Source organism: Pleurodeles waltl, chromosome 7, assembly GCF_031143425.1.
Source record: "Pleurodeles waltl isolate 20211129_DDA chromosome 7, aPleWal1.hap1.20221129, whole genome shotgun sequence".
Classification (NCBI taxonomy): domain Eukaryota; kingdom Metazoa; phylum Chordata; class Amphibia; order Caudata; family Salamandridae; genus Pleurodeles; species Pleurodeles waltl.
In genome coordinates, this window is record NC_090446.1 from 294,287,994 (window position 1) to 294,313,262 (window position 25,269).

Here is a 25,269-nt window from a genome sequence, read left to right on the forward strand (position 1 = left end):
TAAGAGGCTGGCGATCTTATCGGCCCTTGAGAGGTCTGGGAGTCATATCTGTATGCTACAGGAGACACACTTCGTGCAGAAGGACACACAACATTCCTAGGCAATTCTGGTCTTCGGCATCCACGAAACACGCTGGTGTTGCGATATTACTCTTGAGATCCTTCCCTGGGGAAGTAGCGGCAAAAATACATGAAGTGCAAGGAAGGTTTCTGCCCATTTGAATGAGGGTGGGGGCTTTTCCTTTACTATTGCTTCTCTCTGTGCTCCTAATACGCAGCAAGAAACCTTCCCGAGGCAGGCTGTATCCCCGATGCGGCACTCGTCGGATGGCGCCATTTTAGTGGGAGGCAACTAACTTAGTGATGGATAATGATCTAGCTCGCTCGGGTCACTGCTATGGGCAGGCAGGGGCGTTGACAGCGGCTGGCTGAGTGTGGTCTGGAGGACTGGCGGAGGAGGGCACACCCTACACTTAGGGACTATTCCGCGGCGACCAAGACATATGCATTGCTTGACCTCTTTCTGGCATCGCAGGAACTCCTCTCCCAAGTTAGGGAGACCACGATTGAACCTCGGGCCAGGGCTGAGCACGCACCTATCACAGTAGAGGTTACTATGGATCAGAGAAGGGTGGGTGCCTCAGGATGGCGCTTCAGGGACTCTATGCTTCAGAATAGGGCAACAGTGGAATCGATCAGACGCGCAATCACGGACCACCTTAATTTTAATGATGGGAACACTTGTACCGGGACGCTATGGGAGGCCCTGAAGGCGGTGGTCAGAGGGGAGGTGATGGCACTGTCGGCTAGGGATAATAAAGCAAGGAGGGCTCCCATAAAGCTACAGGTGCGCCTAGAATTTGGCAGGAGTTGGAGAAGGTGAGGCAACAGCTGAAACGGCTAGACTGGGACGGAGCGGAATATGCTATCACGCGTCTCAAACGTAAGTATTACATCGGGAGCAATAGATGCAGGAAACTTCTGGCACACCGTCGACAAAGCTGGTGTGTTTCCCTTCAGGTGTGGAAGCGCGAACAAGCAATCAAATAGCAGAGACGTTTGCAGAGTTTTATAAAGGGCTGTATCCGGCAGACAAGCGGAGTGATGTGGCTCCAGATGCATATTTGGTATTGCAATCACTTCTCTGGGTGAGAGGGAGTCATCTGCTCTAGACCAACCCATAAGGATGGAAGAGGTTATATCCGCAATCTCACGTTTGCAGTTGGGAAGTCCCCGGGCCCAGATGGTTTTACGGCGCTTTTCTATAAGATTTTTTGCGTGGAACTCGTGCCGCTTTTGGTTCTGCTCTTAAACTCCTTCCGAACGACAGGAGCTTTAACGACCATACTGGTCGATGCCACTATTGCAGTTATACCTAAGCCGGGAAAGGATCCGGAGGAGTGCGCTTCCTACAGGCTGATCGCGCTTTTGAATTTGGCCCCAAAACTATTCACAGGTATACTGGCCCATCACCTGAATTACTATATGCCAGGGCTTATTGATTCAGATCAGGCAGGCTTTATTCCGCACAGACAGTGCAGCGATAACACAAAGCGGTTGCTTCATTTGCTAGACAAAACAGACCAGTCGGGAGGCGCTCTTCCTCTCTATAGACGCGGAGAAAGCTTTTGATAGGGTCCATTGGCAATATATTTTAAAGGTGCTGGAGCGTTTTGGGCCCGGGCTTTGTGACCTGGATCCGCTGTATATACCAGTCTCCTAGTGCTTCTGTCCGCGTCAATGGTATGCTCTCATTGACGTTCCCAATTAGACGAGGGACCCGGCAAGTGTGTCCACTTTCTCCTCTCTTATTTGTGCTTTAGATGGAACCTCTGGTGCAGCGTCTGCGAGACAGCCCTCTGATCACTGGCATGAAATTCAGAGGCGATACTCATCTCATCACTTTGTATGCAGATGACGTGATCCTTACACTGGCAGAACCAGTGACCTCGCTGCCTGCACTTATGGGTATTCTTGATGAGTTTGGCCAGGTCTCTGGATTCCGGGAACATGCAGAAATCGCAAGTCCTTAGTCGGTTTATCAGCGGGGAGCACGAAGGGGATCTGAGGGCCCGGTACCCCTTTATCTGGTCATCCTCGTGGCTTTCCTACTTAGGGATTGATCTGGCGCCTTGTTACAAAAACAGCAAGCTTGAACTACACAAATCTGGTTTGCGAGGTGCAGCGTGATCTAGAGACCTGGGGGAGGCTCAAGCTGTCCTGGCTAGGCAGAGTTGCGGCAGTGAAGATGACGATCTTGCCGCGTGTACTGTATGTGTTCCGGGCGCTTCCCCTCCCTCCCCCCCCCCCACCCCGGACGCTCGCGACTTTTGAAGCAGCGGTTCTGAGGTTTATCTGGGAGGGTCGTCCAGCACGGCTTCTGCAATGGGTTTTATATCACCCTAAGGGGGAGGGAGGGTTGGCGGTGCCCTGCCTCTTGCGATATTTTTAGACAACGCAGCTGCACTTCTTGTTAGAGTTGAGTCGCTCGCTGAGAAACATTGGTGCTTTGTGGACCAGGCGGTGGCGGGATCCCATATCGGGAAGGAACCCTGGTTACGACGCCGGCACAGGGCGGTAGGACTTTACTCCTCCCCGATCACTGGAGCAACATTATGTGTATGGGCGATCGTCTGGGGCTGGCGGCGTTCCCGTCTCCAATGACCCCCCCCCATAGGTGCGAATCCGGACTTTGTACCGGGGTTACAGATGGAAGCACTGAGGCGTTGGCACGACGGCGGCTGTAAAAGGGTGGGGAGCAAGGAGTGATTCCTTTCGACCAGATGAGATACTTTCGGTTTGATGGAGGCGGATAGGATAATGTACTATCAGATATGGCACTGGGCCTTGCTGCCGGTCAATAGAGCGCTAATAGATAGGCAGCTGACTCAGTATGAGAAATGGCTTCTGCTGAAGGATGATAAACGAGTAATTTCAGAGTTTTATAGGCTATTGCAGGGGGAGGGGCGCACCTGCCCAAATCTAAGGGACAGTTTGTGATGGGAGAGTGAGCTGGAAAGGGAGCTTTCAGACGAAGAGTGGGATAATATCTTCTATAGGATACACCATACGGCCTATAACGCGGCAGGCACGGAGACAACATATAAGGCTGCCTCCTATTGGTACTACACCCCAGCAAGGATACACACATGGGATGCCACAAAGTCTAGTCTTTGCTGGAGAGGGTGTGGAGGCAGGGGTACATTTGTGCACTTACTCTGGCATTGCCCCAAGCTCCATAGATATTGGGAGAGCATTTATAGATGCTACAGATGCTGCGTTTGATACGTTTAAGGTCATCAGGGCAAGACTGCAGTAAATGGAAGTGCTTTAGTTATATGCAATGCCACTGGAATTATGGGACAGAGTGACAAAGGACCCAAATGCTTGTTCAATCTGTACATCTTCCAGGAGTCCATCAAACAAGTCGCTATATACCCACACCCTTCTCTTTAATTATTGACCGCTCAGTCTCTATCCACTCATTGCTTACGTTAAAAACTTGGCATGCAAGCCAATGGGTAGAACCGTTATCAATAATTTAGCGAAAATGCAGAATTCTCCGACAATGTCCGTTTTAATTACTTCCCAGTGTCTAAAATGTAGATAACATAAAAACTCACTTTTTGAATAGCTTTCTTTTGAAAGGTCAGTGCCTGATTACCAGTAGCAGTGCATTTTACTTGATGTAGCACAAAGGGAAACGGAACCCTTACAAAGAGTCGGTGAGTGATTAAAGTCAGCAGGACTACAGACATCTGTGCCAGAGACAAGGTATTCGCTTCGAATTACAAGCTCTTTCCAAAATTGTACCTTCCATAATACACAAAATATATTTCAAAAGGCAATCTTATCATTCATCAGTTTAATGTCAACTCATATTACAGTGTGTTGATTTACATGGGAATTTTAACTCGCTACTCAGTTTTTACAAAAAATATAGCTCTCAGACAAGACAACTGGGCAAGATTTTATAACTACATCTTTAGAAGCACAAATGGCAATTAGAATGGGAACGTGATCAGGTTAAAACAGATCACGGGGGCCCGGGCAAAAAGGAGATCGCATACATTAAGTCAGAACTACACTTTGAGAGAAGACCAACACAAGGAGTCAGACAACTCGCATAACTCCATATAAATGTGAAAAGAAATAAGTCCTAAATTTTAGAAGTCAAAACAGCATGAGTGGTCTCAACTAAGCCAATGAAGCTCCCCCCAAACACACCGCCAGGGAATGCTATCTCATGCAAAAGAACAAAAACAGGCGTACCTTTATTAGCTTTAATTTCATACACAACACAAACGGGTGTGTGAAATGTTAAATAGTTACAGCACTGCTTGAAATGGGTAGAATAGTGCTCGAGATATGATATTGCTGGATTGAGCAGCGCCGTTTAATACTGAGCATATTTACAGTTGACAATTACACTTAAACACTCAAAACTATCATGGATTTAAGACTCGGTTGATATACATTTTCAAGAACAAGCTTTTAGGTTACTGAAGCATATACCTTCATATCTGAGCAGCTCCTGCTTCACTTCCAGTACAAGCGACCACATGGGGTTGGAAGTACCTATTAAACTGAGGCAAAGGATGCTAGCTTCACGATCAGCAAAACATTACAACATGGGCCTGAAAAGAATTATCCTATCAAATCTTCAGTTTGAAATTTATATCCAAGGAATTCTTTATTCTTCACGAAAAGCTCTGGTTACTTTATAAAAAAAAAAAAAAATTAAGTCTCTGCTTCAGGACATCATTAAAAACTGGGAACATATCAAACGCGTTTCAAGCAGGTTCGGTTTTTTGAAAGGACAAATGACCTTACCAAACGCAGAATAGCGAATCGGCAAATAATGGTAAGTGTTCCAATAATAGTGTGCAATATTAGTGAAGATAAATGCGAGTCTTAATCTCTGGACATGGACCTTGATCGAGATTTTGACCGTGATTTGGAGCGAGACTGTGACCTGGACGCAGCTTGTGGGCTTGCAGATTTCGAGCGATCCCCTTCCATGAACTCTGGGGGAGGAGACCTGGAATAAGACCTGGAACGAGACTTGCTTCGAGACCTAGACTTCGATTTTTCTGCTCTTCCATTCTCTTGGGCAGTCTGAGATCTGGACCGGCTGCGAGACCGCTCAGACTTTGGTTTGGATCGGCTTCGGGAACGTGAACCAAGGTCTGACTTGGGATTACTCTTTGATCGAGATCTCCTAGGTTTGGATCTTGATCGAGAACGCCCCTTACTCCTTGATCTGAAAGTGAGAATAAAAAATAAAATTAAAAAAAAATGTACTTGCAAAGAAAAGTTTGTTTCACAATAGACTACTGACTCAAATTACTTTATCTGAAGAAATCGGAATAAAACATAAAAATTCGGAAGGTATATTTATGATCATCCCATCCCTCATGGCGACATGAACACCCAAAAAGCAGTGATTAAAGAAATGTATATAAAGTGTTGCATTTGTAAAATACGCCATAATTGTATGAAAGTCACGGATTGACTAAGCAACGTGGGTAAAGTGAAAATTGGGTTGAGCAGTTGTTTGTCTCGTTGAACAAACTTCAACCAGAATGTCTGTGCCAGACTTGCTGCAGAAGTTGGTAGTGCTTATTGATTTTCTTATTGGGCCATCAAAACTCGAAAGCCTTAAACGCTGAGACAATAGCACAGAAAGCGTGTGCCAATGGTTTTAGTAAACTAACGTTCCGACTTTTTTTTAAATGAGCTGCAGCAATGTTAACAAGTTCTTGATGGAGCAGTCAGCAACTGCACATCATCCGTAACAGCGTTTTGTATATGCGTAAAGACAGGACCTCTGGAATGATGCGGCAGAGGGAGTAAATTATGCAAAAGAAAAGGCAAACTATACGGCGTAATGCACCACATTTAAAAGAGCATTTCAACACTGTTTAGCCATTTGTGCACGGATTAACTGGGCAATGGCTGCACCTCATAACACAGTTTAACACACAAATATAGCAAAATGGGCAACACGAAGGTGACCACAGTGAAGCTTTGTAAAAGGCCTTCCACTACTTGGCAAAACATGTTGCTTCGTTTTAGTAACTTTTGAATCGTATGAGCTAGACGAAAAAATAATTCGCTTAATTCTAGTGTCCCTTGCTGGAGGTTAAAGAGAAACCGACCTCTGCTTAAATAGTCCGATTGTACCCAGCCCTTTTGTTCCCTTTCAAGCGGCCCTCTCCTTTCCCTTTCATCATCTGCAGGCCCCTACAGAGCACATCCTTCAAGTCACATGCACCCCCGACTCATTTTGAATGTTAGCAAACTGCCCACAATTTAATGATCACGAGCCACACCCCCGCAATGTAAAAATACCACGTCTCCTCTTAGGTACTCTATTAACCCCACCAAGTATCTGCATGAACTCACATACCTCGCCTGTGATCACAACTTCCACTAATAATTGTATCTACCACAAAAGAAACGGGAAAGGATTCATGTAAAGGTGTGCAAGACTCATTCCAATAATCAACATCTCTTATATTTCTAGAGCAGCATATTATTAGGCGCAAAGCGCTTTATCACCTGGTCGGGGTTAGGAAGCAGATAACCAGGACACAAGACACACACCTGGGTAGGAGGAGAACAGTGAGCAAAGGGCAGCAGTTTCTGAGTGCAAATTGGAGGAGTCACGAGAGTAAGTAGTTCTGGTATTGTCAAGTAAGAACGAAAGCATTATTAATTGTAAACCAATAAGGATTGTGTGTGTGTGGAGTGTGTGGGGGGGGGGGGGGGGGAGAAGAGTATCTGGTTTAAAAATACGCCTCTCTGGGTCTTTTCAGTGGGCCAAGATGGCATGGTTAAGGTCTACATATGCAGAGGAGTCAATCGTACCTGGACTGGGCTTTGACTGGGCTACGTGTTCGACTGCGACTGCTCCTACGGCTCCTGCTGTGTGATCGTCGTCTGCTTCTGGATCTGGACCTGTACAAGGATTTCAATCAGATAGTCAGAAATTGTTTTGTGCAACTTAACTTTGTCAGATTACTGATAACACTGCATGTTCCAAAACCAATCAGAAAAGGTACTGAAGTGAGCAAAAAGTTTATTTTTTTTTTTAAACCATAAAGTGTATTCACTCCAGGAAAAAAAGTGTTATATCATGTCATGACAATTACCACAAGAATGTAGAACTGACTCTACAAGTAGCTACAATTCTAGCTGTAAACCCAAGCATGAATAGGTTTTCAACCACTAGACAGCACTACATACCTTGATCGACTACCCGAATACGATCTGCGGCGACGTGGCTTATTTTCAATCAGTCTAATTTTCCTGCCATTTATCTCCGTGCCATCCAATTTCTCCAATGCGCGTTTCATATCAGAATGAGACCGGAATTCGATTACCCCTTCATTCGTGCGCTCTTTGTGAGCATCCGCATAGGTCACCTCACCAGCTTGTCTCATGAAGTCCTATAAAATAAAGTTATGTTAATACACCTTATTGTGTTACAACTTCTTCTGTTTTTATATCCCAATATTCAACCTCCTATTTAGTAACCGCTTTTCCACTTGCATTACCTCACTCTAATAATTACAACCATATTATGCTAATACATCAGCATTCAAAAAGAATGCAATTCTTCAGTTTCCTTACAGCGCAAGACTAATCCAATAACAAAACATCTAAAACATTGATAACCAATGGATTAAACATCAACTGTTGGTCATAGAGTAGCATGCTACCCGTGTCAAGCTTAAATGTCAAAGTGAGTAATCACAGCTAACTGAAAATAGAGGGTGATACTATGGAGTAATGGCGCCCCAATACTCTCTATCTAAACCTCAAAAATTAATATGTCACGGTGCACTGCACTAGGGTAACACCCTCTCAATACCCCCACAGGTTAAAATTAATTAACCAACACTATACATACCAAGAGTGAAGGCACACGTGAAAAAGACTAAATTAACAATTTCAATATGAATTAACCCATTACTATATTTCAAAACCAAATAATAATATATAAGTATAGAGCTTGAATATCTTATAAATAAATTCGGATCAAATCTCAAATCAAAATCTGTTGTCCATATTCTATACAGATCATTCCTTTATACTGAAGTCCAGATCCAAATCCAAATTGAAATCAGCTGTCCAGATTCAAGATTTTCTTTCAATTGTTGTAGTTCATGGTTCCATATAGTTTTTGCTCCTTCAAAGTTCCAAAAGGTTTCAATCTTATTCGTAAATCAATTTCATAACTTTAATCATATATTCATTTGTTGCAGTTCCCAAAAATTCTTTGTTTAACCCGTTCCTAATAGTCTCTCCTTTCTTACTTGCACAGATGTCCGTCAACACGTGTTTCATCTGGGGAGTACCCCTGGACTTCTTCAGGACCTCCCAACGTGATACAGTTTAGAGTATTGTAATCTAAATCAAACTAAACAATGCATTCCAGATTAGAATACCGATACTACAGCATTAAATCAACAATCAATAGTGGGAAATATACATCTCTCCTAATAACGATGGATATATATTACATTAGAATATTTATCTTATGTGTCATTGTATTCAAAATAATCTAGTCTCAAAATACCATACACAACCAGTTCTATTAAATGCATTTAGAACAGCCTTCCTCTGTCAGGAAACTGAGATTTAGTGTTAATATGGGGCCGTAATTTGATTGATATATTATGACAGATATTATCTCGCATGTGGCGATTTGCAGATATATGTACACACATGGAACTATCACAGGAGAGGAGGTGAGTGGAATATTGATATAAAAACAAGAAGAATGGGTTATGAGATAAAGAGGGTTGGTTTTATATATATAGACACTTGAAGTTACTTACTTTCATCTAGTTTTAGTTTTTACCGAGTCGCGCTGTAGAATAATACAAGGATGTTTTGTGTTGCAGATGATATTAATAAGGAGAGATCAAGTCTAATATACTATGTGAATTTTTTGTGTTATGTAGTAACTTGTTAGCCAGAAGGGTTGTACATAATTGTGATTGAAGTGTGTACAGTGATGGACAGAGGAAGGCCGTTCTAAATGCATTTAATAGAACTGGTTGTGTATGGTATTTTGAGACTAGATTATTTTGAATACAATGACACATAAGATAAATATTCTAATGTAATATATATCAATCGTTATTAGGAGAGATGTATATTTCCCACTATTGATTGTTGATTTAATGCTGTAGTATCGGTATTCTAATCTGGAATGCATTGTTTAGTTTGATTTAGATTACAATACTCTAAACTGTATCACGTTGGGAGGTCCTGAAGTAGTCCAGGGGTACTCCCCGGATGAAACACGTGTTGACGGTCATCTGTGCAAGTAAGAAAAGGAGAGACTATTAGGAACGGGTTAAACAAAGAATTTTTGGGAACTGCAACAAATGAATATATGATTAAAGTTATGAAATTGATTTACGAATAAGATTGAAACCTTTTGGAACTTTGAAGGAGCAAAAACTATATGGAACCATGAACTACAACAATTGAAAGAAAATCTTGAATCTGGACAGCTGATTTCAATTTGGATCTGGACTTCAGTATAAAGGAATGATCTGTATAGAATATGGACAACAGATTTTGATTTGAGATTTGATCCGAATTTATTTATAAGATATTCAAGCTCTATACTTATATATTATTATTTGGTTTTGAAATATAGTAATGGGTTAATTCATATTGAAATTGTTAATTTAGTCTTTTTCACGTGTGCCTTCACTCTTGGTATGTATGGTGTGAGTAATCACAGCGTAAATGTAATTTTATGGCAAGACCAGAGGCTCCTATCATGCTTTTCTTCTCTTGCTTTATTCAATAGCAGCAGTCAAGACAGAAACACTACAAATCCCAACAGACAAACGAACACGGCCAATATGAGGGGGGGGGGGGGGTGGAGAAAAGAAAAAAAAGTATCTATCTATATAGACACAAACACACCCCTCCTTACGGGCCAGAATACACCTAAATACTCAACATGTCTGTGAACGGCCCTCTTTTCTTGCTCCTCGCAGGCAAGATGAGTATTTGAGGACTTTCGTTGTTCACCATTTAGAAGGGGTGTTTAGTTTTACTGTTTAATTTTTGGTGCGCTGCCCTTCACCCGCTTGGCCTGTTTTGTTTATCCCCAGAACGGGTAGTAGCCGCACCCAAACTCATTTTTTGCTCACACCCGCTTCAACTATGGAATCTCCAACGTTTCTCACTGCAGTCACCATTTTTGGTCGGCGGTTGTGAATAACAGAGCTCTTTAGAGGGTTCCTACTCTGTTGACTGGCCGATTAATTTCCTGGCCGTTTCCAGCCTGCATTTTTCCTCCTGCCTAGAAGGCTTCCTGGGGTTCGTTTGCCTTCCCTCTCGCTGGGCCCTCCCCTTTCTCCACCCGTAAGTGGAGCTAAGCTGATTCTTCCTCCAGCTGAGGAAAAAATTAACCCTTTCCCAGCCACTTCATATTTCTACACAGTTTGCTTTCAGTTTGTGATGGAAATCAATAGTTCTCCTATTTCTAAGTCAATGAATGAAGTCTAAGTGATTTTATCCAAACGTCTGTGGAGCAGGCTCTTTCGACCTCAATAAACAAACTTAAAAAAAAAAAATTGTTAAAATCAGTCTTAAGCTTGGTATCCAAGATGATTTTGGCCCAGTCTGCGGGGGATAGCAGAAAACGCCCATTATCCAGAAATCTTCCTAAAGTGGTGTTGGTTGGTGAGGGTTCCTCACAAAAGGCAGAGGATACAGCGTCTCATAGGCATCCCTTAAGGGAGGGGTTTCCAAACAATAAATCGTCTCTCAAATGTACCCCCCAAAAAATATCCAAGCACATTTCCGCACCTATTGTTATTTAAAATATTATGGATACCAATGACGACGTACAAGATGCTAATTCAGACAAATCTGATAATGGGGATATTGCTTTTTCACCGCCTCCTAAGAAAGCCAAACTTTGCAAAAAGGCTTCAAAACCTCTAATAATCAGACACTGAAGGGGACCCTGTTTTTTTTACCCAAATGACATACACCACCCACACTCCATGGAATGGTTTCCAGATGACCATGTTAGGGATTATGTGGCTTCTAGGCTACGCACTCCCAAGGATAAACAAACTAGAGCTAAACTCCGCATTGAGCGCCCTCCCTCCATTGATCCTTCCCTTCTTACCAAGTTTGGTAAGGATCCCCAGCAGGGGTGTTAAGGCATGGCCCACATGCCAGGACAAACTTTTGGACGTTGTGGGTCCGTTGACTTGCTTTTTGATTTGGCAGAGGCAGCTCATTTGGATAATTCTTCTATTAAACCAGTTGATTTGTCCTTATGGGTTCAACGTTCCATGTGTCTTTTGGGGACTGCCAATGCTGCAATCCCACACTAGCGCAGAAAAGGCCTACTTCTCAAGCTTGACCCCAAACTTGTAAACCTGGCTGTTTCAGACCCTGGAATCAAGGCGGAAGGTCTCCTTTTTGGGGATTCTTTTATAAAGGAACTAAGCAAGTACGTGGCAAACTTTAATTTGTTGGACAACGCCCGGCAATCTCTTAAAAAGATGTTTGGGCCTGTGTTCTGCACCATTGTGTTTGTTACCTGGATGATATTCTGATCATGAACCAAAACCTTTCTTCCCTTCAATTGTGTGTCCAGTTAGCCTGTTCTCTTCTGACAGATTTCGGTTTTCTCAGCAACAAAAAGACTTCTCTGGTTCGGGTTCAACTGATAAAGAGTTTCTAGGTTTCCTCGTGGACTCCGCCTCTGCTACTCTAAATCTTCCTTCTGCAAAAGTAGTCCATAAAATCAAAGATTCTTCAAGCAAAGCGCAAATCGTTCATATCTATAAGAACCTTAGCACGGATAGTAGGTCTTCTTTCTTCTTCAATTCAGGCCCTCTAAAGACTAAAAATATGTCATCTTCAAAAGGGTCTTGCTTACTCAGACGACGTTGCTCTAGACCTTGCGCAGAACTACAATGATGGATAGACCATTTAGACGCCTGGACCAGCAGGGCTATCTTTGCATCAGTCCCAGCTCCTGTATTAGAATCCGATGCAAACCGTTCTAGTTAGGGGGCCAGGTGTGGTCTAATCTCGACTGGGAGTCAAAGTTGCACATCAACTGTTTAGAGATGCTTGCAGGCTTCTTTGCGATAAAAAGCCTAGCAAGAGACAGTTTGTTGTTCAGTACTTCTCCGGGCCGACAACATATCAGCAGTCTGTTATATCAATCATTTGGGAGGCACAAAATACAAGCCTTTAGCGGAATTAGCTAAAGGGTTTTGGAATTGTGCCTCCTAAGAAGGATTTCGGTTCATGTAGAGTACCTGCAGGGCAATCTAAATACAGTAGCAGACTGGCATTCTCGATATCTTCAGGATTCAAGCGATTGGAGACTTCACCCGAGATTTTCAAGGCTATTTTTCAGGAATGGGGTCCTTTTCAGATGGATCTATGTGTGTCTCGTCTTAACACTCAAATACCCCAATTCTTCAGTTGGCGGACAGATCTCTTTAGCTTTAGACTTCGATGCCTTCTCTCAGGATTGGTCAATCTCTTTTAACTACGCTTTCCCTCTGTTTATCATCAGCAGGTTTTTGGCTCAAGTTAGAGGTCAACAGGCAGTGGTGGTTCTCATAGCCCCCTTTTGGCAATCCCAAGTGTGGTTCCCTTCCCTTCTGGAGTTATCAATAGATTTCCCATTTCTGCTCTCATAGACTTAGTAAGACTAATTTGGCAACTATTTATCCCTACTTTACTGACCATCCTAGCTTTGTGTAGGTCAATGCCTAAAGATATACCAACAAAAGATAGTCGATTTGAGAACTTCCTCAGCATCACAACTCCTGATTTTTTTTAGAAACCTTTTAGGCCAGTTTCCTCCCCCAACTCAGGCTAGTTGGGTTAACTGTGTTATGTCCTTGGCGGGTATGGACACCTCTTTTGGAGCCCATTGTTCCAGGGGTTCTATGGCTTCAATAGCCTCTTGGGCTAGTTGTCAATTAGAGGACATACTCAAATCGACTGACTGGTCCACATGACAATGTGTTTAAAGTGTTTTATTGTAAACCAGTACAACATGCCTCTTTAACTGTGATAAATTTGCTTCAAACAAGCAAAATAGGAGCATTCGGTCTTGCCATAAAATGTAGATTTTCCTAGTAATTTATGAAGGAAAGTCTTAATTTTATTAGACACAGAGGAGAGTATTATCCCGCCTCAACACTTATTGATAATTTGTTTCTTCTCCCTCCCTAACAGCATCATCAACGCATCCACAAGCTTCCACGTAAGCATCACCTTCCAGTTGGCCAATACTAGAGTCTTCCTGCAGCTCCTGCTTCAGTACTACCTTCTGCAACCGGACGTCGTCTTTTTCTCCAGATCTTGCTGAAATTGTGCATTTGGCTGTAGTTATGGCAATTTGGAGTATTTTTTCAATTTTAGCTTTGTTTTTTTTACTTTCTAACCTTTGCACAAGAAAAGAGGGATGTCCACATGCAAGATGAGTATTTAGGGGTATTCTGGCCTGTGATTGGTGCATGTATGGGTGTACAACTGTTCGTGGCATGTTTCGCTGCAAAGAGAGAAAAAGAGAGAGAGAAAAAGAGAGAGAAAAAGAGAGAGAGAAAAAGAGAGAGAGAAAAAGAGAGAGAGAAAAAGAGAGAGAAAAAGAGAGAGAGAAAAAGAGAGAGAGAAAAAGAGAGAGAGAAAAAGAGAGAGAGAAAAAGAGAAAAAGAGAGAAAAAGAGAGAAAAAAAGAGAAAGAGAGAAAAAGAGAAAGAGAGAAAGAAAAAGAGAGAGACTGGTCTGTCCTCCTCGGACTCCTGCCCGAGTCGGATGGAGACTGTTGTGTGCATGATCTCGTCCTAAACGTCGAGACGTTCGGTGCTCTTCAATGCCATCTTGAATCTTCATGCTCTTCCATCTCAGTTTTCTTCGAACGGAAGGATCAGCAGGCCTCACAATTTTCTTTCCGATGGTCTAGGGGAGAGACCGAACCAGATGAGATGTTGGTCTGTGCAGGGAAATCTTGCTTGGCACCGAGGACAAAAGCAGAATGTGGCCAGTCCCATGAGGCTTCCACACGGTCAGCCCAACTAGGCCAGAGTTGGGCACGGGCGCCCCAAAGGGCGAGTAAAGATGATTGACCCGCCGGTACCGAAGTGTTGATGGAAGATGGTACGCGACCGAAACAAAGACGAGAATTAGCGAGTTGTAGAACTTTTCTGACGCAAACTACTGGAGCGAAAAGAAACACGTCCGAACCCGATGACGGTAGGAAAACAATCTAACATGGAGTCGATGCCCATGTGCAATGGAGCCGAAGAGGAGGAGTAACTCTACCCCGCGACTCGAAACAAATTCTCTGAAGAAAAACAACTAGTAACACTCCTAGCACAACACTAAATGGCAGAATATGCATAGCATGTGTATCTGCAGCTACACAGGCCAACTACTTGTCTCCCCCTCCCCCCCCCCCCCCCCCCCATTAGCCACGTTAGTTTGCCTATTGGGATTTGTAGTTTGTCTTGACTGCTGCTATTGAATAAAACACAAAAAAAGCACAATACTTCCCGCAGTGCACAGATTTGAAGGGGGGGAAAGGGGGGGGAATGGTTCGTTCCATTAACACTCTGCATTACAAAGATTCACAACTATACATAAACAATTAACATTTATCTTTCAATCAACAGCAATCTCACACTTGGCGTAATGCATGAAGTACCCAAATGCAATACTATGCTGTAAAGCTTAAATAAGGTGTAAACATGATGGGTACCACCATACATAGGCCCCTACCAAGACCCTTTTTTTAAATGTATCACCTAACATAGCAAACAACTACCCAAACAAACCATACCACCACCCCTCTCATTTTTATTTTTATTTTTTTTATAATGGGCTATCGAAATCTCTGTACCCCTCTGGGCTCCCGTCCGGTTTACATTTTCTGACCCTTGGAGCAATTTTCAGTCACTTTACTTGCATGTTGAGTACCTTAAAGTACTACAATGATCATTGAAATCTGATTTACACTAAAAACGAACTAACTAAAAAGACTGCATTCCATGAAAACAAGAGGTCAACATAAAAGACAGTGCTTTCTAGTCTAAACTACCAGTTGTAGATATAACCAACACCAAAAAAAAGATTATAAAGCATGTCAGGAAGACCATGTCTGAGTGAAACCGACACAAAGAACCTCAAGACAAAGCACCATGCAAAGGATGGGCTTTGGCTGTGGTAGAGGGACAACCCGCTACCACACAAACGTGTTGATGGCAAAAACCTGGCTAATTGCCGACAGAAGAAATTACAACAAGGGGAGGGAATCTGAAGCAAAACTTAAAAAAATATAGTTACAAGGGGCCTTCCGGACAGGTCTACACATAGTCCTGGCACAATTTGCAGGCAAACCACTGTATTTCAGTATCAACCTGCTGAATAAAACACCGAGAGCAATTTCTTATATAAAGTGTAATAGCTCTCGTTAAGAAACTTACTTTAAGGTCCTGCCAGCTACATCGACTGGATAGGTTTTCAACTTTCAGTCTGAATTCTGTACGTACAGGCGGTCCATTCTGAGTAACTGATTCTAAAAAGGGATATTCAATACAAAAAGTTCTAATTACAAGGTTCGGCAATGAACTTACTTTCAGGTCCTGCCAGCTACAGCGACTGGATAGGTTCTCAACTGTCAATCTGTACTCAGTACGGACAGGTGGCCCATATTTGTCTCTTCCAGACTTTTCTCTCCTGTATCCACCTTGATCGTGCACAGAAAACAGTGTAAGGGCTTGATGCAGCTTTGTGCCAAGAAAGTCTTGTGAATGTTTAAAGTGTAAAATTGCATATACATACTAGGGCATGAAGTTATATTTGAACACCTCCAGTTATACTGTGATTTCAAAAAAGTGATCAGTTTGTATTCCTCCAAGTTTAACTGATTTTTCAAGTGTTTACAAAAATTTGCAAAACTCCAATTCATATATGCACATATCATGTATATCAAATAAATAAAAACATTAAATGCCTAGCAGATGCTACAGCTAATAGATATGGAAATGTGACTGTTCCTTCAGTTAAACTAGTTTGCTAAGTTTTATTTTACAGAATAGTGTAAAATATAAAACTTAACGCGTTACATGTATCGATATATTTAGTGTTTAAAGAATTTACTATTTACACCAAGTACTTACATCACAGTAGGAGGATTTTGTTGGTGTGACAACAGGCAAGGAAACAGTCACCTACAGTAGTTCAGATCAGTTTTTTCTAACCCTTGAAATCCTCACCATCACCCTGCGTCTAATGGCAAAAGGCTGCTGTCATCATGGCTTCCGGTAAGGTCAGCCAAAGGGTCATAGGGCAAGGGTCACACAATGTATGGAAATGCCAAGGCCAATCAGGAAAGGCAGTCATCTTAGCCTCAATGGACTCAGCCCCCACTGGTCACTTTTAAATTGAAACATCAAGGACTCGTTAAAATTTGGAATTAACATGCACGTCAAAATACAATTCAAACATGAAATAATTTACACTTTTGAAGAAAAAAAAAGAAAAAACGCCCACACCCTCCCTCCGAATGCTCTAAAAACGCACCACTAGAACAAGTTAATAAACAATGCATGTGCCATGCAGAGCTAACAGTTTTATATGGTTCCTTGAAAGATCCTGGTCAAATGAACATACGCCGACCTTCACAGACAAAGCTTTCTGCGATGATTCATGCAGGGTATTTCATGGAACCAGATAATGTAGGAGGAAAAAAAACTATCCATACAAAGAAAAATCGCACATTTTATACAACCCATATTCAAGACCACCGTGGCAACTTCTCCTGAATTTACCGTCATTGGAAGTCTGCAGTTATTCTCCACCCATGACCCCCCCCCCCCCCAAAAAAAAAATCAGTGTTTTGGAATACCATCATTAATACTCCAAGAAACCAGTTAGTGCTTCCTGCCATCCTTATTTGGAGATAACACCATGAAAGAATGCCCAATTTTGAATACCCCTGAAAACAACTCGATACTGGAACCGTGGCCAAGTTATACCTCGGGGACGAAAAGGAAAGTTTTAGGCCATTTTTGACTGCTTCTTTGAATGTTGTATCGGTTAGCTACAGATTTAGCGCATGGCAATTTGCGACTGATAATGACACATATTGAAATAGCTTAACACGGTACCTTGTTATGTGTACAACTAGGAATAACAGTGCTAAATCCTGAGCACAAACCTATCGTCACAGCACACAAGCCAACACTCAATTTCTACATTCCTAAAACGAACAAGCAGATCAAACACGCTTCATGCTGCAAGGCTCTGGCACTTTTTTCCACGAAAAAGTATACGTGCAGTCGTATAAAAATAAGATTGCATGCATGATTTAGACTCTTAGTCGACAAAGGCGGAGTACATTCATTTCAAAATGTGGCCAAGTGATTCGTTACCACACATCGCTAAGGGAAATGTTGCAAAGTTATTATGGACCACCCACTAAAGTAAAAAGAAGCTACAAATAATGTAATACGTTTTGTATTGCAACTAAAAACTAGTAAATTGTACGATGAAAAGGGACTATACTTACTGCGACTTGAGTAGTTGGAATTAGCTCTGCGGGAACCACGGGCATGCTCTACAATAACCCGTTCTCCACAGAGATCTCTTCCGTTGAGTTCATACACCGCATCATCAGCATCTCTGGAGTCTTCAAATTCAACAAAGCCGTACCTGCACAAATCGAAGTTCATTAAAAAGGTATCTCCAATTGATACAGAAAATATGTTATACAGTATTTAAAAGGGCCACTATATCCATAAATCAAGATGCCAAAATTATAGGACAAAAAATTTACACAGTAGAGTAGCACAACTGGCACGCCAGAGGATGGGAATGGAATGCTAGTTACTTAACCAATTGTTCTGCGCACGCCTGCCATAAGGCCAGGACCCTACTGACCAGCGGTGAAGGAGAACCATCGTACAGAGCTCTCAATTTTCACGCTCCAATGCGAGCAGCAATGCACGTTAATTTACCTGTACTAATGGCAGCTCACGCGTGTACTTGGCACAAATAACCTTATAGATGATTTCGATTTTACCCTGGCTGTAAAATATTTTACTATGGTCATACAAATGATTTTTAAAAAAACTGCCAATGCTTTGAGCGCACCCCATGCTTACAGGCCAGCACCTGGGAGCCTATTTAGGCCAAACAACATTTAATTTAGCTTGCGCTTACTCAAGGTTTCCTCTACCGCAAAGTTCGTTTACTTAATATAAATGCGTTTTTTTTTTTTAAGGAAGTCAAAATATTTTAGCCTGCATAAATACTTGGGTGTTCAAATTCCAAGGCACTCTTTCGCTCTCCTGTGACTACTGTAAAATACACAAATATCAAGACCCATCTGAGAAATTATGATTTGAGAGAGGAAGACAACGCCACTTTGTGCAACACACATGCTTATACAGCGTTGTAAAGACGTCCTATTATACATCTCCTTTCTAAAAAACTAAGCAGCAACGGGTAGTACTCTCTCATAAGAGGCCCGTTCACAAAAGCCGCCATTTTGTAACGAGCGCCACGTGAGCGGTCCCCACCATATTGCCTCCCCATATTATATAGAGCTGCAACGCCCTCGTAGACACGGAGATGCAGGTGGCTATCTGCCACAAAACATTCTCAAGCAAAATTTCAATTCAACCGATGACTATCCGTGGGCATCTTGTATAACAACACCGGGACCATTAGAACTCTCGGGACATAATGCAAAATTATAACAAACGCTACTAAAGGGTAAACAAAGATCTTCGTAGGAGGCGAGATTACCACTAGACTTTTTAAATATGATACATCAATTTTGTACACGACCGCAACATGGCAGCCCTAGGGGAAAGCGGGGACTATTTTTTTTATATATATAGCCAGAACAAAGATGGCGACTACTGCTCATGCGCGATGTAGCTGCAACAGAAGCAGTCCGCGCCCCGACCGAACCACCAAAAGGGAAAATCCTGCGCTGAGCAGTCAAGGAGCTTGTCGTTATAGCGTATAAACACAATTGTAATTCTTGATAATTTAATAATTTACTCTGTATTTAGCAGATATAGGACAGTTCTCCTTCCACACTGAAAAATAGTTTGGGTATCCTGTGGCACGCAGCGTGCCACCCACAATACAGATTAAAGCTGACAAACATTTCAAAGGAAGGCCTTTCAAACCTTGGTGCGAGGATCGTCTTAAAAGTAATAAAAACAACAAAACGAGATGGTAGCAAATCTGTGCCGGAATCTGTTTCCATTCCTCGACGTACCCGTTCTTCATGTCCACCTCCAGGAGCCTTCCATAGCCGCCGAAGAAGCGCTGGATGTCCTTTTCTCGGACCTGGTAGCTCAATCTGCCAATGTAGACGCGCGGCATCCCGAAGTCGATAACTACGAGCACTTCGAATAACCTAGCCCGCCTGGAAACCTCGTCAGCTACCCAACCTCCACAGCCTGTAAGAAGACGACACAATAGCCGTGCAGCTTGTTTTACTGCGACGTCTGACGTCACACATAGATGAAAAAACGTAGCACGCAATGAACCCGAAACAGAAACGTGAAAGCCGGTGTTCTGAGCGTCTAAGCCCCACTCCCCTATCAGCCTATTAAAATGTGCCCTGATCTATCTATTTCTGCTTATCTGTTCGCTGAATCCAAAATAATATACAGCGCCCGCTTTATCATATTATTTCAGAAAATTGTATATCATCTTCAGGGGTACAGTTACGATACATTATGCATCCAAAAATAAAGAAATCACTGGCAAAAAAATCGACTAGGTTGAAGTTTTGTTTTTCTCTATTCATACTGTTCTCTTTCGAAGTGGAGATGTTACAATTTCTTCGTATTCTAAATCACTGGTTTCTGTAGCATATCCTTTTTCAATTTCAACAGTCACCGAGCTACAGCGGATTTGGAATTTAGCGCATGCGTAATTACCTTCGTGTCTCAGACGAGGCCCGTCTTTAGCCTGGTTGGCTCACAGTGGGATGTTGCTGCTTTTTAGGGTCGAGCCTGCTTTGCATGCGTATCGCAGGGAGACGCTTTTGTATTTAGAAAAGGGCTCGGAGCCCTGTCAACCTCACGTCAGCGTTTTTTATTAGTTCGTGGGCTTGCCTAATAAAATCTGCTTGCTTTTATTAGTCGAAGTCAAGCAAACGTCATGCCTTTTCTGGTTATTAGCCCTCCTCCAGTGCAGTGACCAAGTACAAAAAACATGCGAGGCTCGTTGTTTTCCATCAGGCTCCTGGACTTCTTTTTCTCTAATGTACCAGCGCGATCTCGCTTGGCAGAAGTTGAGCGCTTTACATAGTTAATTTAACTTTTTCGGGTTGTGTACATTGTAAAGTGGGAACGGAGAGCCATGCGGGCTCTCAGTGTTTCAGTAACGTGCTCGACGTGTCCGGGAGGGGCACGGAGCAGTGGTCTATAAATAAAGAACGGAACTGCGGTGACGCAGTTCCCAGTGTGCCAGCAACAACTACGGTCCATGTGTGTTTAATCGAGCGATGCGCCACGTGCTTACAATGGCGACGAGCGGGATGCGAGACATCGCGCTGTAACTAAACAAGTATAAAAAAAAAGGGGTATGAGCGAGGAAAGAGCATACCTGAAAAGCGGTTCAGCCGACCGCTGAAAGAAGAAAATAACCACGCGTGGCGGTGCCGGCCGCTGTGGGGAGAGAAAAGTCACGGTGGGAGCCCGATCGCTGCGTGGCCTGCATCATGTCGAAGGAGGGTGGTGCCGTGTGGTTTCCCGGTCGGGGAAACCTAAGAAGGTGAGCCCGGCCCCGCCCCCAGAAGAGGACCGTCACGTGGAGCGGAGATCACTCCGTGGAACGCTCTGCCTTCGGGCGTGTCCATGCTGCAAATAAGCAGCTGAAATTGACGAACTGGGCTTTCTCAGCCGAGCGCTTCGTGTACGAGCGTCTCGGGACTGAGAAAGTTGAAATTGACTTGTGTTTTCCCCAGACGAGGGATTGTTTAAAAAAAAAAGAAAAAACGGGAACGCGTGTATCAGAAAGAAATTGACAACGCCAGAGAGACGGAGGGGGTGAAACTGGCTGGTGGGCCCCAAGAAAAAAAAGTAAATAAAAAAAAAAAAAAAGAAAAGAAAGGGTGACATAAAAAGAAAAAAAAAAATAATAAATAAAGGAAAAAAAAGAAGAAAAAAAAAGCTTTATCAACCCTTGCAACACACTTGACTGAGGGAGTGTGAAAATGAGTGCCCCACCACAAGACAATGCTAACAATGCCAATCCTCCTCAACCACCAGGGAATCCTCAACTCCTGGCACAACTAAATAATAGTATTCACTCCTCGATTACCTCTTTACCACCGTTTAGCCAACTGATTGACCCGGCCACAGCTGCGCCAAGGTGGCGTCTGTGGATAAATCGCCTAGAGAACTATTTTTGCGCCACCCGAGAGACGGATGGAGCAGTGCGTAGATCTGTGATGCTGCTGATGGGTGGAGATGAACTACAGGAGCTTTTTGATTCTCTGCCTGATACAGGGGACAAGTCTGATTTTAACGCAGCAGTGACTGCCTTGAACAGGCATTTTGATCCTCAACTTAACTCGGATTATGAACGTTTTAAACTGAGACAGGCGCAACAGACTGAAGTCGAGTCAATGGATATGTTTTACGCCAGATTGAGAAAACTGGTGAGTTCGAGTACGGGTCTCAACCAACAAGAAGAGATCCGAGCACAGATCATTCAAGGATGTCGGTCTAATGCTTTGAGAAAGCTTATCCTGCGGCAACAGGGCATGTCCCTTGATGATATTCTGATTCTGGCGAGGTCACATGAACTATCGGCAGTACGAGCAGATGCTAGGGTGGCAGTGAGAGGTCAGTCATTGGCTGCTGCGTCATCGACTCGAGTAGTTCAAGTCAAAGAGGAACAGGTGGATGCCGTCCAGACACGTCAGGCAACACCTCGTAAGATGAACCCTACTAAACCCAGTGAGAGAGCCTGTGGAAGCTGTGGTTATGAACATCGACCGAATGCGGGGTGTCCGGCAAAAGGGCAGTCGTGTAACCGCTGTGGGAAACCTAACCATTTTGCTAAAATGTGTAGGTCCAGGAAGAATAAGCCAGGAGAACAGAAAGGAAGAGACACGAATGTCAGAGCTGTGTCCAGAAGTGCGGAGGAAGTAAGGGACCAGGCGACAGCAAGTGGTCCAGTTTTTGAGGAGGATGAAGAAGAGGACATTTTTGTAATATCCTTTACGGGAGGAAAACCAGGAAAAAAGAGACCCCCACCCATGAGTGATGTTCACGTCAATGGCACGCTGGTTTCTGTACTCATTGACACAGGAGCATCTGTCAATGTCATGGATGAAACCCTTTTTAAAAAATTAGTACCTGCCCCACCACTTACCTTAACAGCTACCAAAATATATAATTATGGGGGAAGAGATCCCCTCCCCCTCAAAGGAACCGTAGAAGTGGCCGTGAGCAGTGGAGACAGATCAACAGAGGCAAAATTTTATGTCGTGGCTGGGGATCGTGGCACCTTGCTAGGATGTCACACGGCTGAAGAGTTAGAGTTAGTGTTCTTTGCGCGTCAAATATATGACACTCAAGTGGAACGCCTTCTCCATGAGTTCCCGCAGCTGTTCGAGGGACTAGGATGTTTGAAAGGAAAATGCATCAAGTTGCACATAGACCACAATGTGGTTCCTGTGGCCTTACGACATCGTCGGGTGCCTTTTCATCTACGGCCGGTTGTTGAGAAGGAGTTGCTGTCGTTGGAAGAACAAGGAGTAATTGAAAAAGTGGACGGGCCTACGCCATGGGTGTCACCGTTGGTGATCGCACCGAAACCCAAACAGCCGGGAGCGATTCGTCTATGTGTGGACATGCGCCTGCCGAATAAGGCTATCAGGAGAGAGAGGCACATAACCCCTACTATGGACAACATCATTGCAGACCTGAACGGGGCCCAGTGGTTCTCGAAGTTGGATCTTAATGCGGGTTATCATCAGCTGGAGCTAGACCGGGAAAGTAGGAACATTACTACCTTCTCGACACATGTAGGGCTAAGAAGGTACAAGAGACTAAGGCCCTCATTCTAACCCCGGCGGTCTCGGCGGGAGCACCGCCGACAGACCGGCGGCGCCCCGCAGGGCATTCTGACCGCGGCGGTTTGGCCGCGGTCAGAAAGGGTAAACCGGCGGTCTCCCGCCGGTTTACCGCTGCCCTTAGAATCCCCCATGGCGGCGCAGCTTGCTGCGCCGCCATGGGGGATTCTGACACCCCCTACCGCCATCCTGTTCCTGGCGGTTCGCCCGCCAGGAACAGGATTGCGGTAGGGGGTGCCACGGGGCCCCTGGGGGCCCCTGCCGTGAACATGCCAATGGCATGGGCACGGCAGGGGCCCCCGTAAGAGGGCCCCACAAAGTATTTCAGTGTCTGCCTAGCAGACACTGAAATACGCGACAGGTGCAACTGCACCCGTCGCACCTTCCCACTCCGCCGGCTCAATTCTGAGCCGGCATCTTAGTGGGAAGTTTGATTTGCCCTGGGCTGGCGGGCGGCCTTTTGGCGGCCGCCCGCCAGCCCAGGGCAAATCCCAAAATACCCTCAGCGGTCTTTCGACCGCGGAGCGGTATTTTGGTGGGGGAACTTCGGCGGGCGGCCTCCGCCGCCCGCCGAAGTTAGAATCACCCCCTAAGTTTTGGAGTGTCGTCAGCCGCCGAAGTATTTCAGAATGCGATTCGAGAAACGCTGTCCGGATTACCGGGGGTAATCAATTTAAGTGATGACATTTTGATATACTCAAAAACTAGAGAAGAGCATCATCACCATCTAAGGGCGACATTGAAAAGATTGACTGAAGCGGGGCTAACACTTCATAAGAAAAAGTGTGCCTTCTATCAAAACTCGGTAGAGTTTTTCGGATATGTGTTTTCAAAAGATGGTCTGCAAGTGGACCCAAGGAAGGCTGAAGCGATCCGTCAAGCCCCTGTTCCGCAAAATCCAACAGAAGTTCGTAGTTTTCTAGGAATGGCCACCTATTGTGGAAGGTTTATACCCCAGCTTGCCACCATGTCTGAACCGCTTCGACGACTCACGAAAGGGCAGCATCGTTGGGACTGGACTCCAGATGCGCAACAGGCATTTATGGATATTAAAAATGCATTGCTGGATAAAGCGACTATGGCTTATTTTAACCCAGGTAGGAAAACTGAAGTGGTGGTGGATGCAAGCCCCGTTGGGCTTGGAGCGGTGCTCTTACAGGAACAGAGGCATCAAGAATGGATCCCTGTTGCATACACCAGTCGGGCGTTGTCGGCGGTTGAAACCCGGTATGCGCAGATCGAGCGTGAGGCTCTAGCCATTCGATGGGCGTGCCGCCATTTCCACCTGTATTTGTATGGACACGAATTTCAAGTAGTGACTGACCACAAGCCTTTGGTCCCCTTGTTTACGGGTAGTCCGCGTCTTGCACCTCCGAGAATTGAACGATGGACTGTCCTACTTCAACCTTATAGATTCACCGTGGTATATCGGCCTGGTGCGAATAATCCTGCAGATTATCTGTCTCGACACCCATCTCCAAAGGTGTTTGATGGTTATCAAGAACAGGATGAAGAAAATACTGAAGTTTTTGTTAGCATTGTTGTACAGTCGGCATGTCCTAATGCACTCCTCGTAACTGACATTGTGACTGCTACCCAGGAAGATGCGATGTTGAATAACGTCAAAGAGGCGTTAAGTCACAAAAGGTGGAAATATTTTCTAGAGAAGACCCACATGTCCTGCCCTGATCAAAAAGTGGCTATGCAGAGTATCTGGAAGGTGCGTGATGAGCTATCCACGGATGGTGATGGGTTGGTTCTGAGAGGGAGGCGAATCGTGCTTCCTCAATGTCTCTGGTCAAGGGTGATCGAGTTGGCTCATCAAGGGCACCAAGGGGCTGCTAAAACCAAAGCAAGATTACGGGCTAAAGTCTGGTTCCCGGGTATGGATACTCAGGTTGATGAAATGGTAGGGATATGTCATTCTTGCATCATCACGTCAATAGAGCCCCCGAGCTGCCCCGTGGTAACTGAACCGGCCACTCTGAAACCCTGGGCTAAAGTGAGCATGGACTTTGGGAGTTTCCCAGATGGGAGATTGACTGTGGTTTTAATTGACTCTTATACCAAATTCCCTGTGGTGGAAGTTGTGGCGTCAACGTCGTTTGAAAATGTAAGGCCAATTCTACAAAAG

At 44.1% G+C, this 25,269-nt stretch overlaps 1 protein-coding gene across 2 annotated transcripts; it reads right to left on the reverse strand.

Annotated features, from left to right (window-relative positions):
- Window positions 1-3,849: 3,849 nt before the first annotated feature.
- On the reverse strand, window positions 3,850-19,953 carry SRSF6 (serine and arginine rich splicing factor 6). Of its 2 annotated transcripts, none has more exons than XM_069243683.1 (6): window positions 19,317-19,953; window positions 17,592-17,734; window positions 15,505-15,596; window positions 7,251-7,453; window positions 6,873-6,962; window positions 3,850-5,262 (listed from the first exon to the last, which is right to left on the reverse strand). In XM_069243683.1, the coding sequence occupies exons 1-6, from the start codon at window positions 19,421-19,423 to the stop codon at window positions 4,914-4,916; spliced, it is 984 nt and encodes a 327-aa protein (XP_069099784.1). In that variant the 5' UTR covers window positions 19,424-19,953; the 3' UTR covers window positions 3,850-4,913. The 2 variants fall into 2 exon arrangements, with proteins under 2 accessions (XP_069099784.1, XP_069099783.1); XM_069243682.1 differs by lacking the exon at window positions 15,505-15,596 and adding an exon at window positions 15,655-15,767 and having other exon boundaries at window positions 19,317-19,545.
- Window positions 19,954-25,269: the final 5,316 nt, after the last annotated feature.

Coding starts and splice junctions, on each gene's coding strand:
- SRSF6 (XM_069243682.1), bottom strand. CDS start 19,423: ATGCCGCGCGTCTACATTGGCAGATTGAGCTACCAGGTCCGAGAAAAG. Junction 15,768..17,591: donor TTCCAACTACTCAAGTCGCA/GTAAGTATAGTC, acceptor TGCACGATCAAG/GTGGATACAGGAGAGAAAAG. Junction 5,263..6,872: donor CCAGTCAAAGCCCAGTCCAG/GTACGATTGACT, acceptor TCTCACTTTCAG/ATCAAGGAGTAAGGGGCGTT.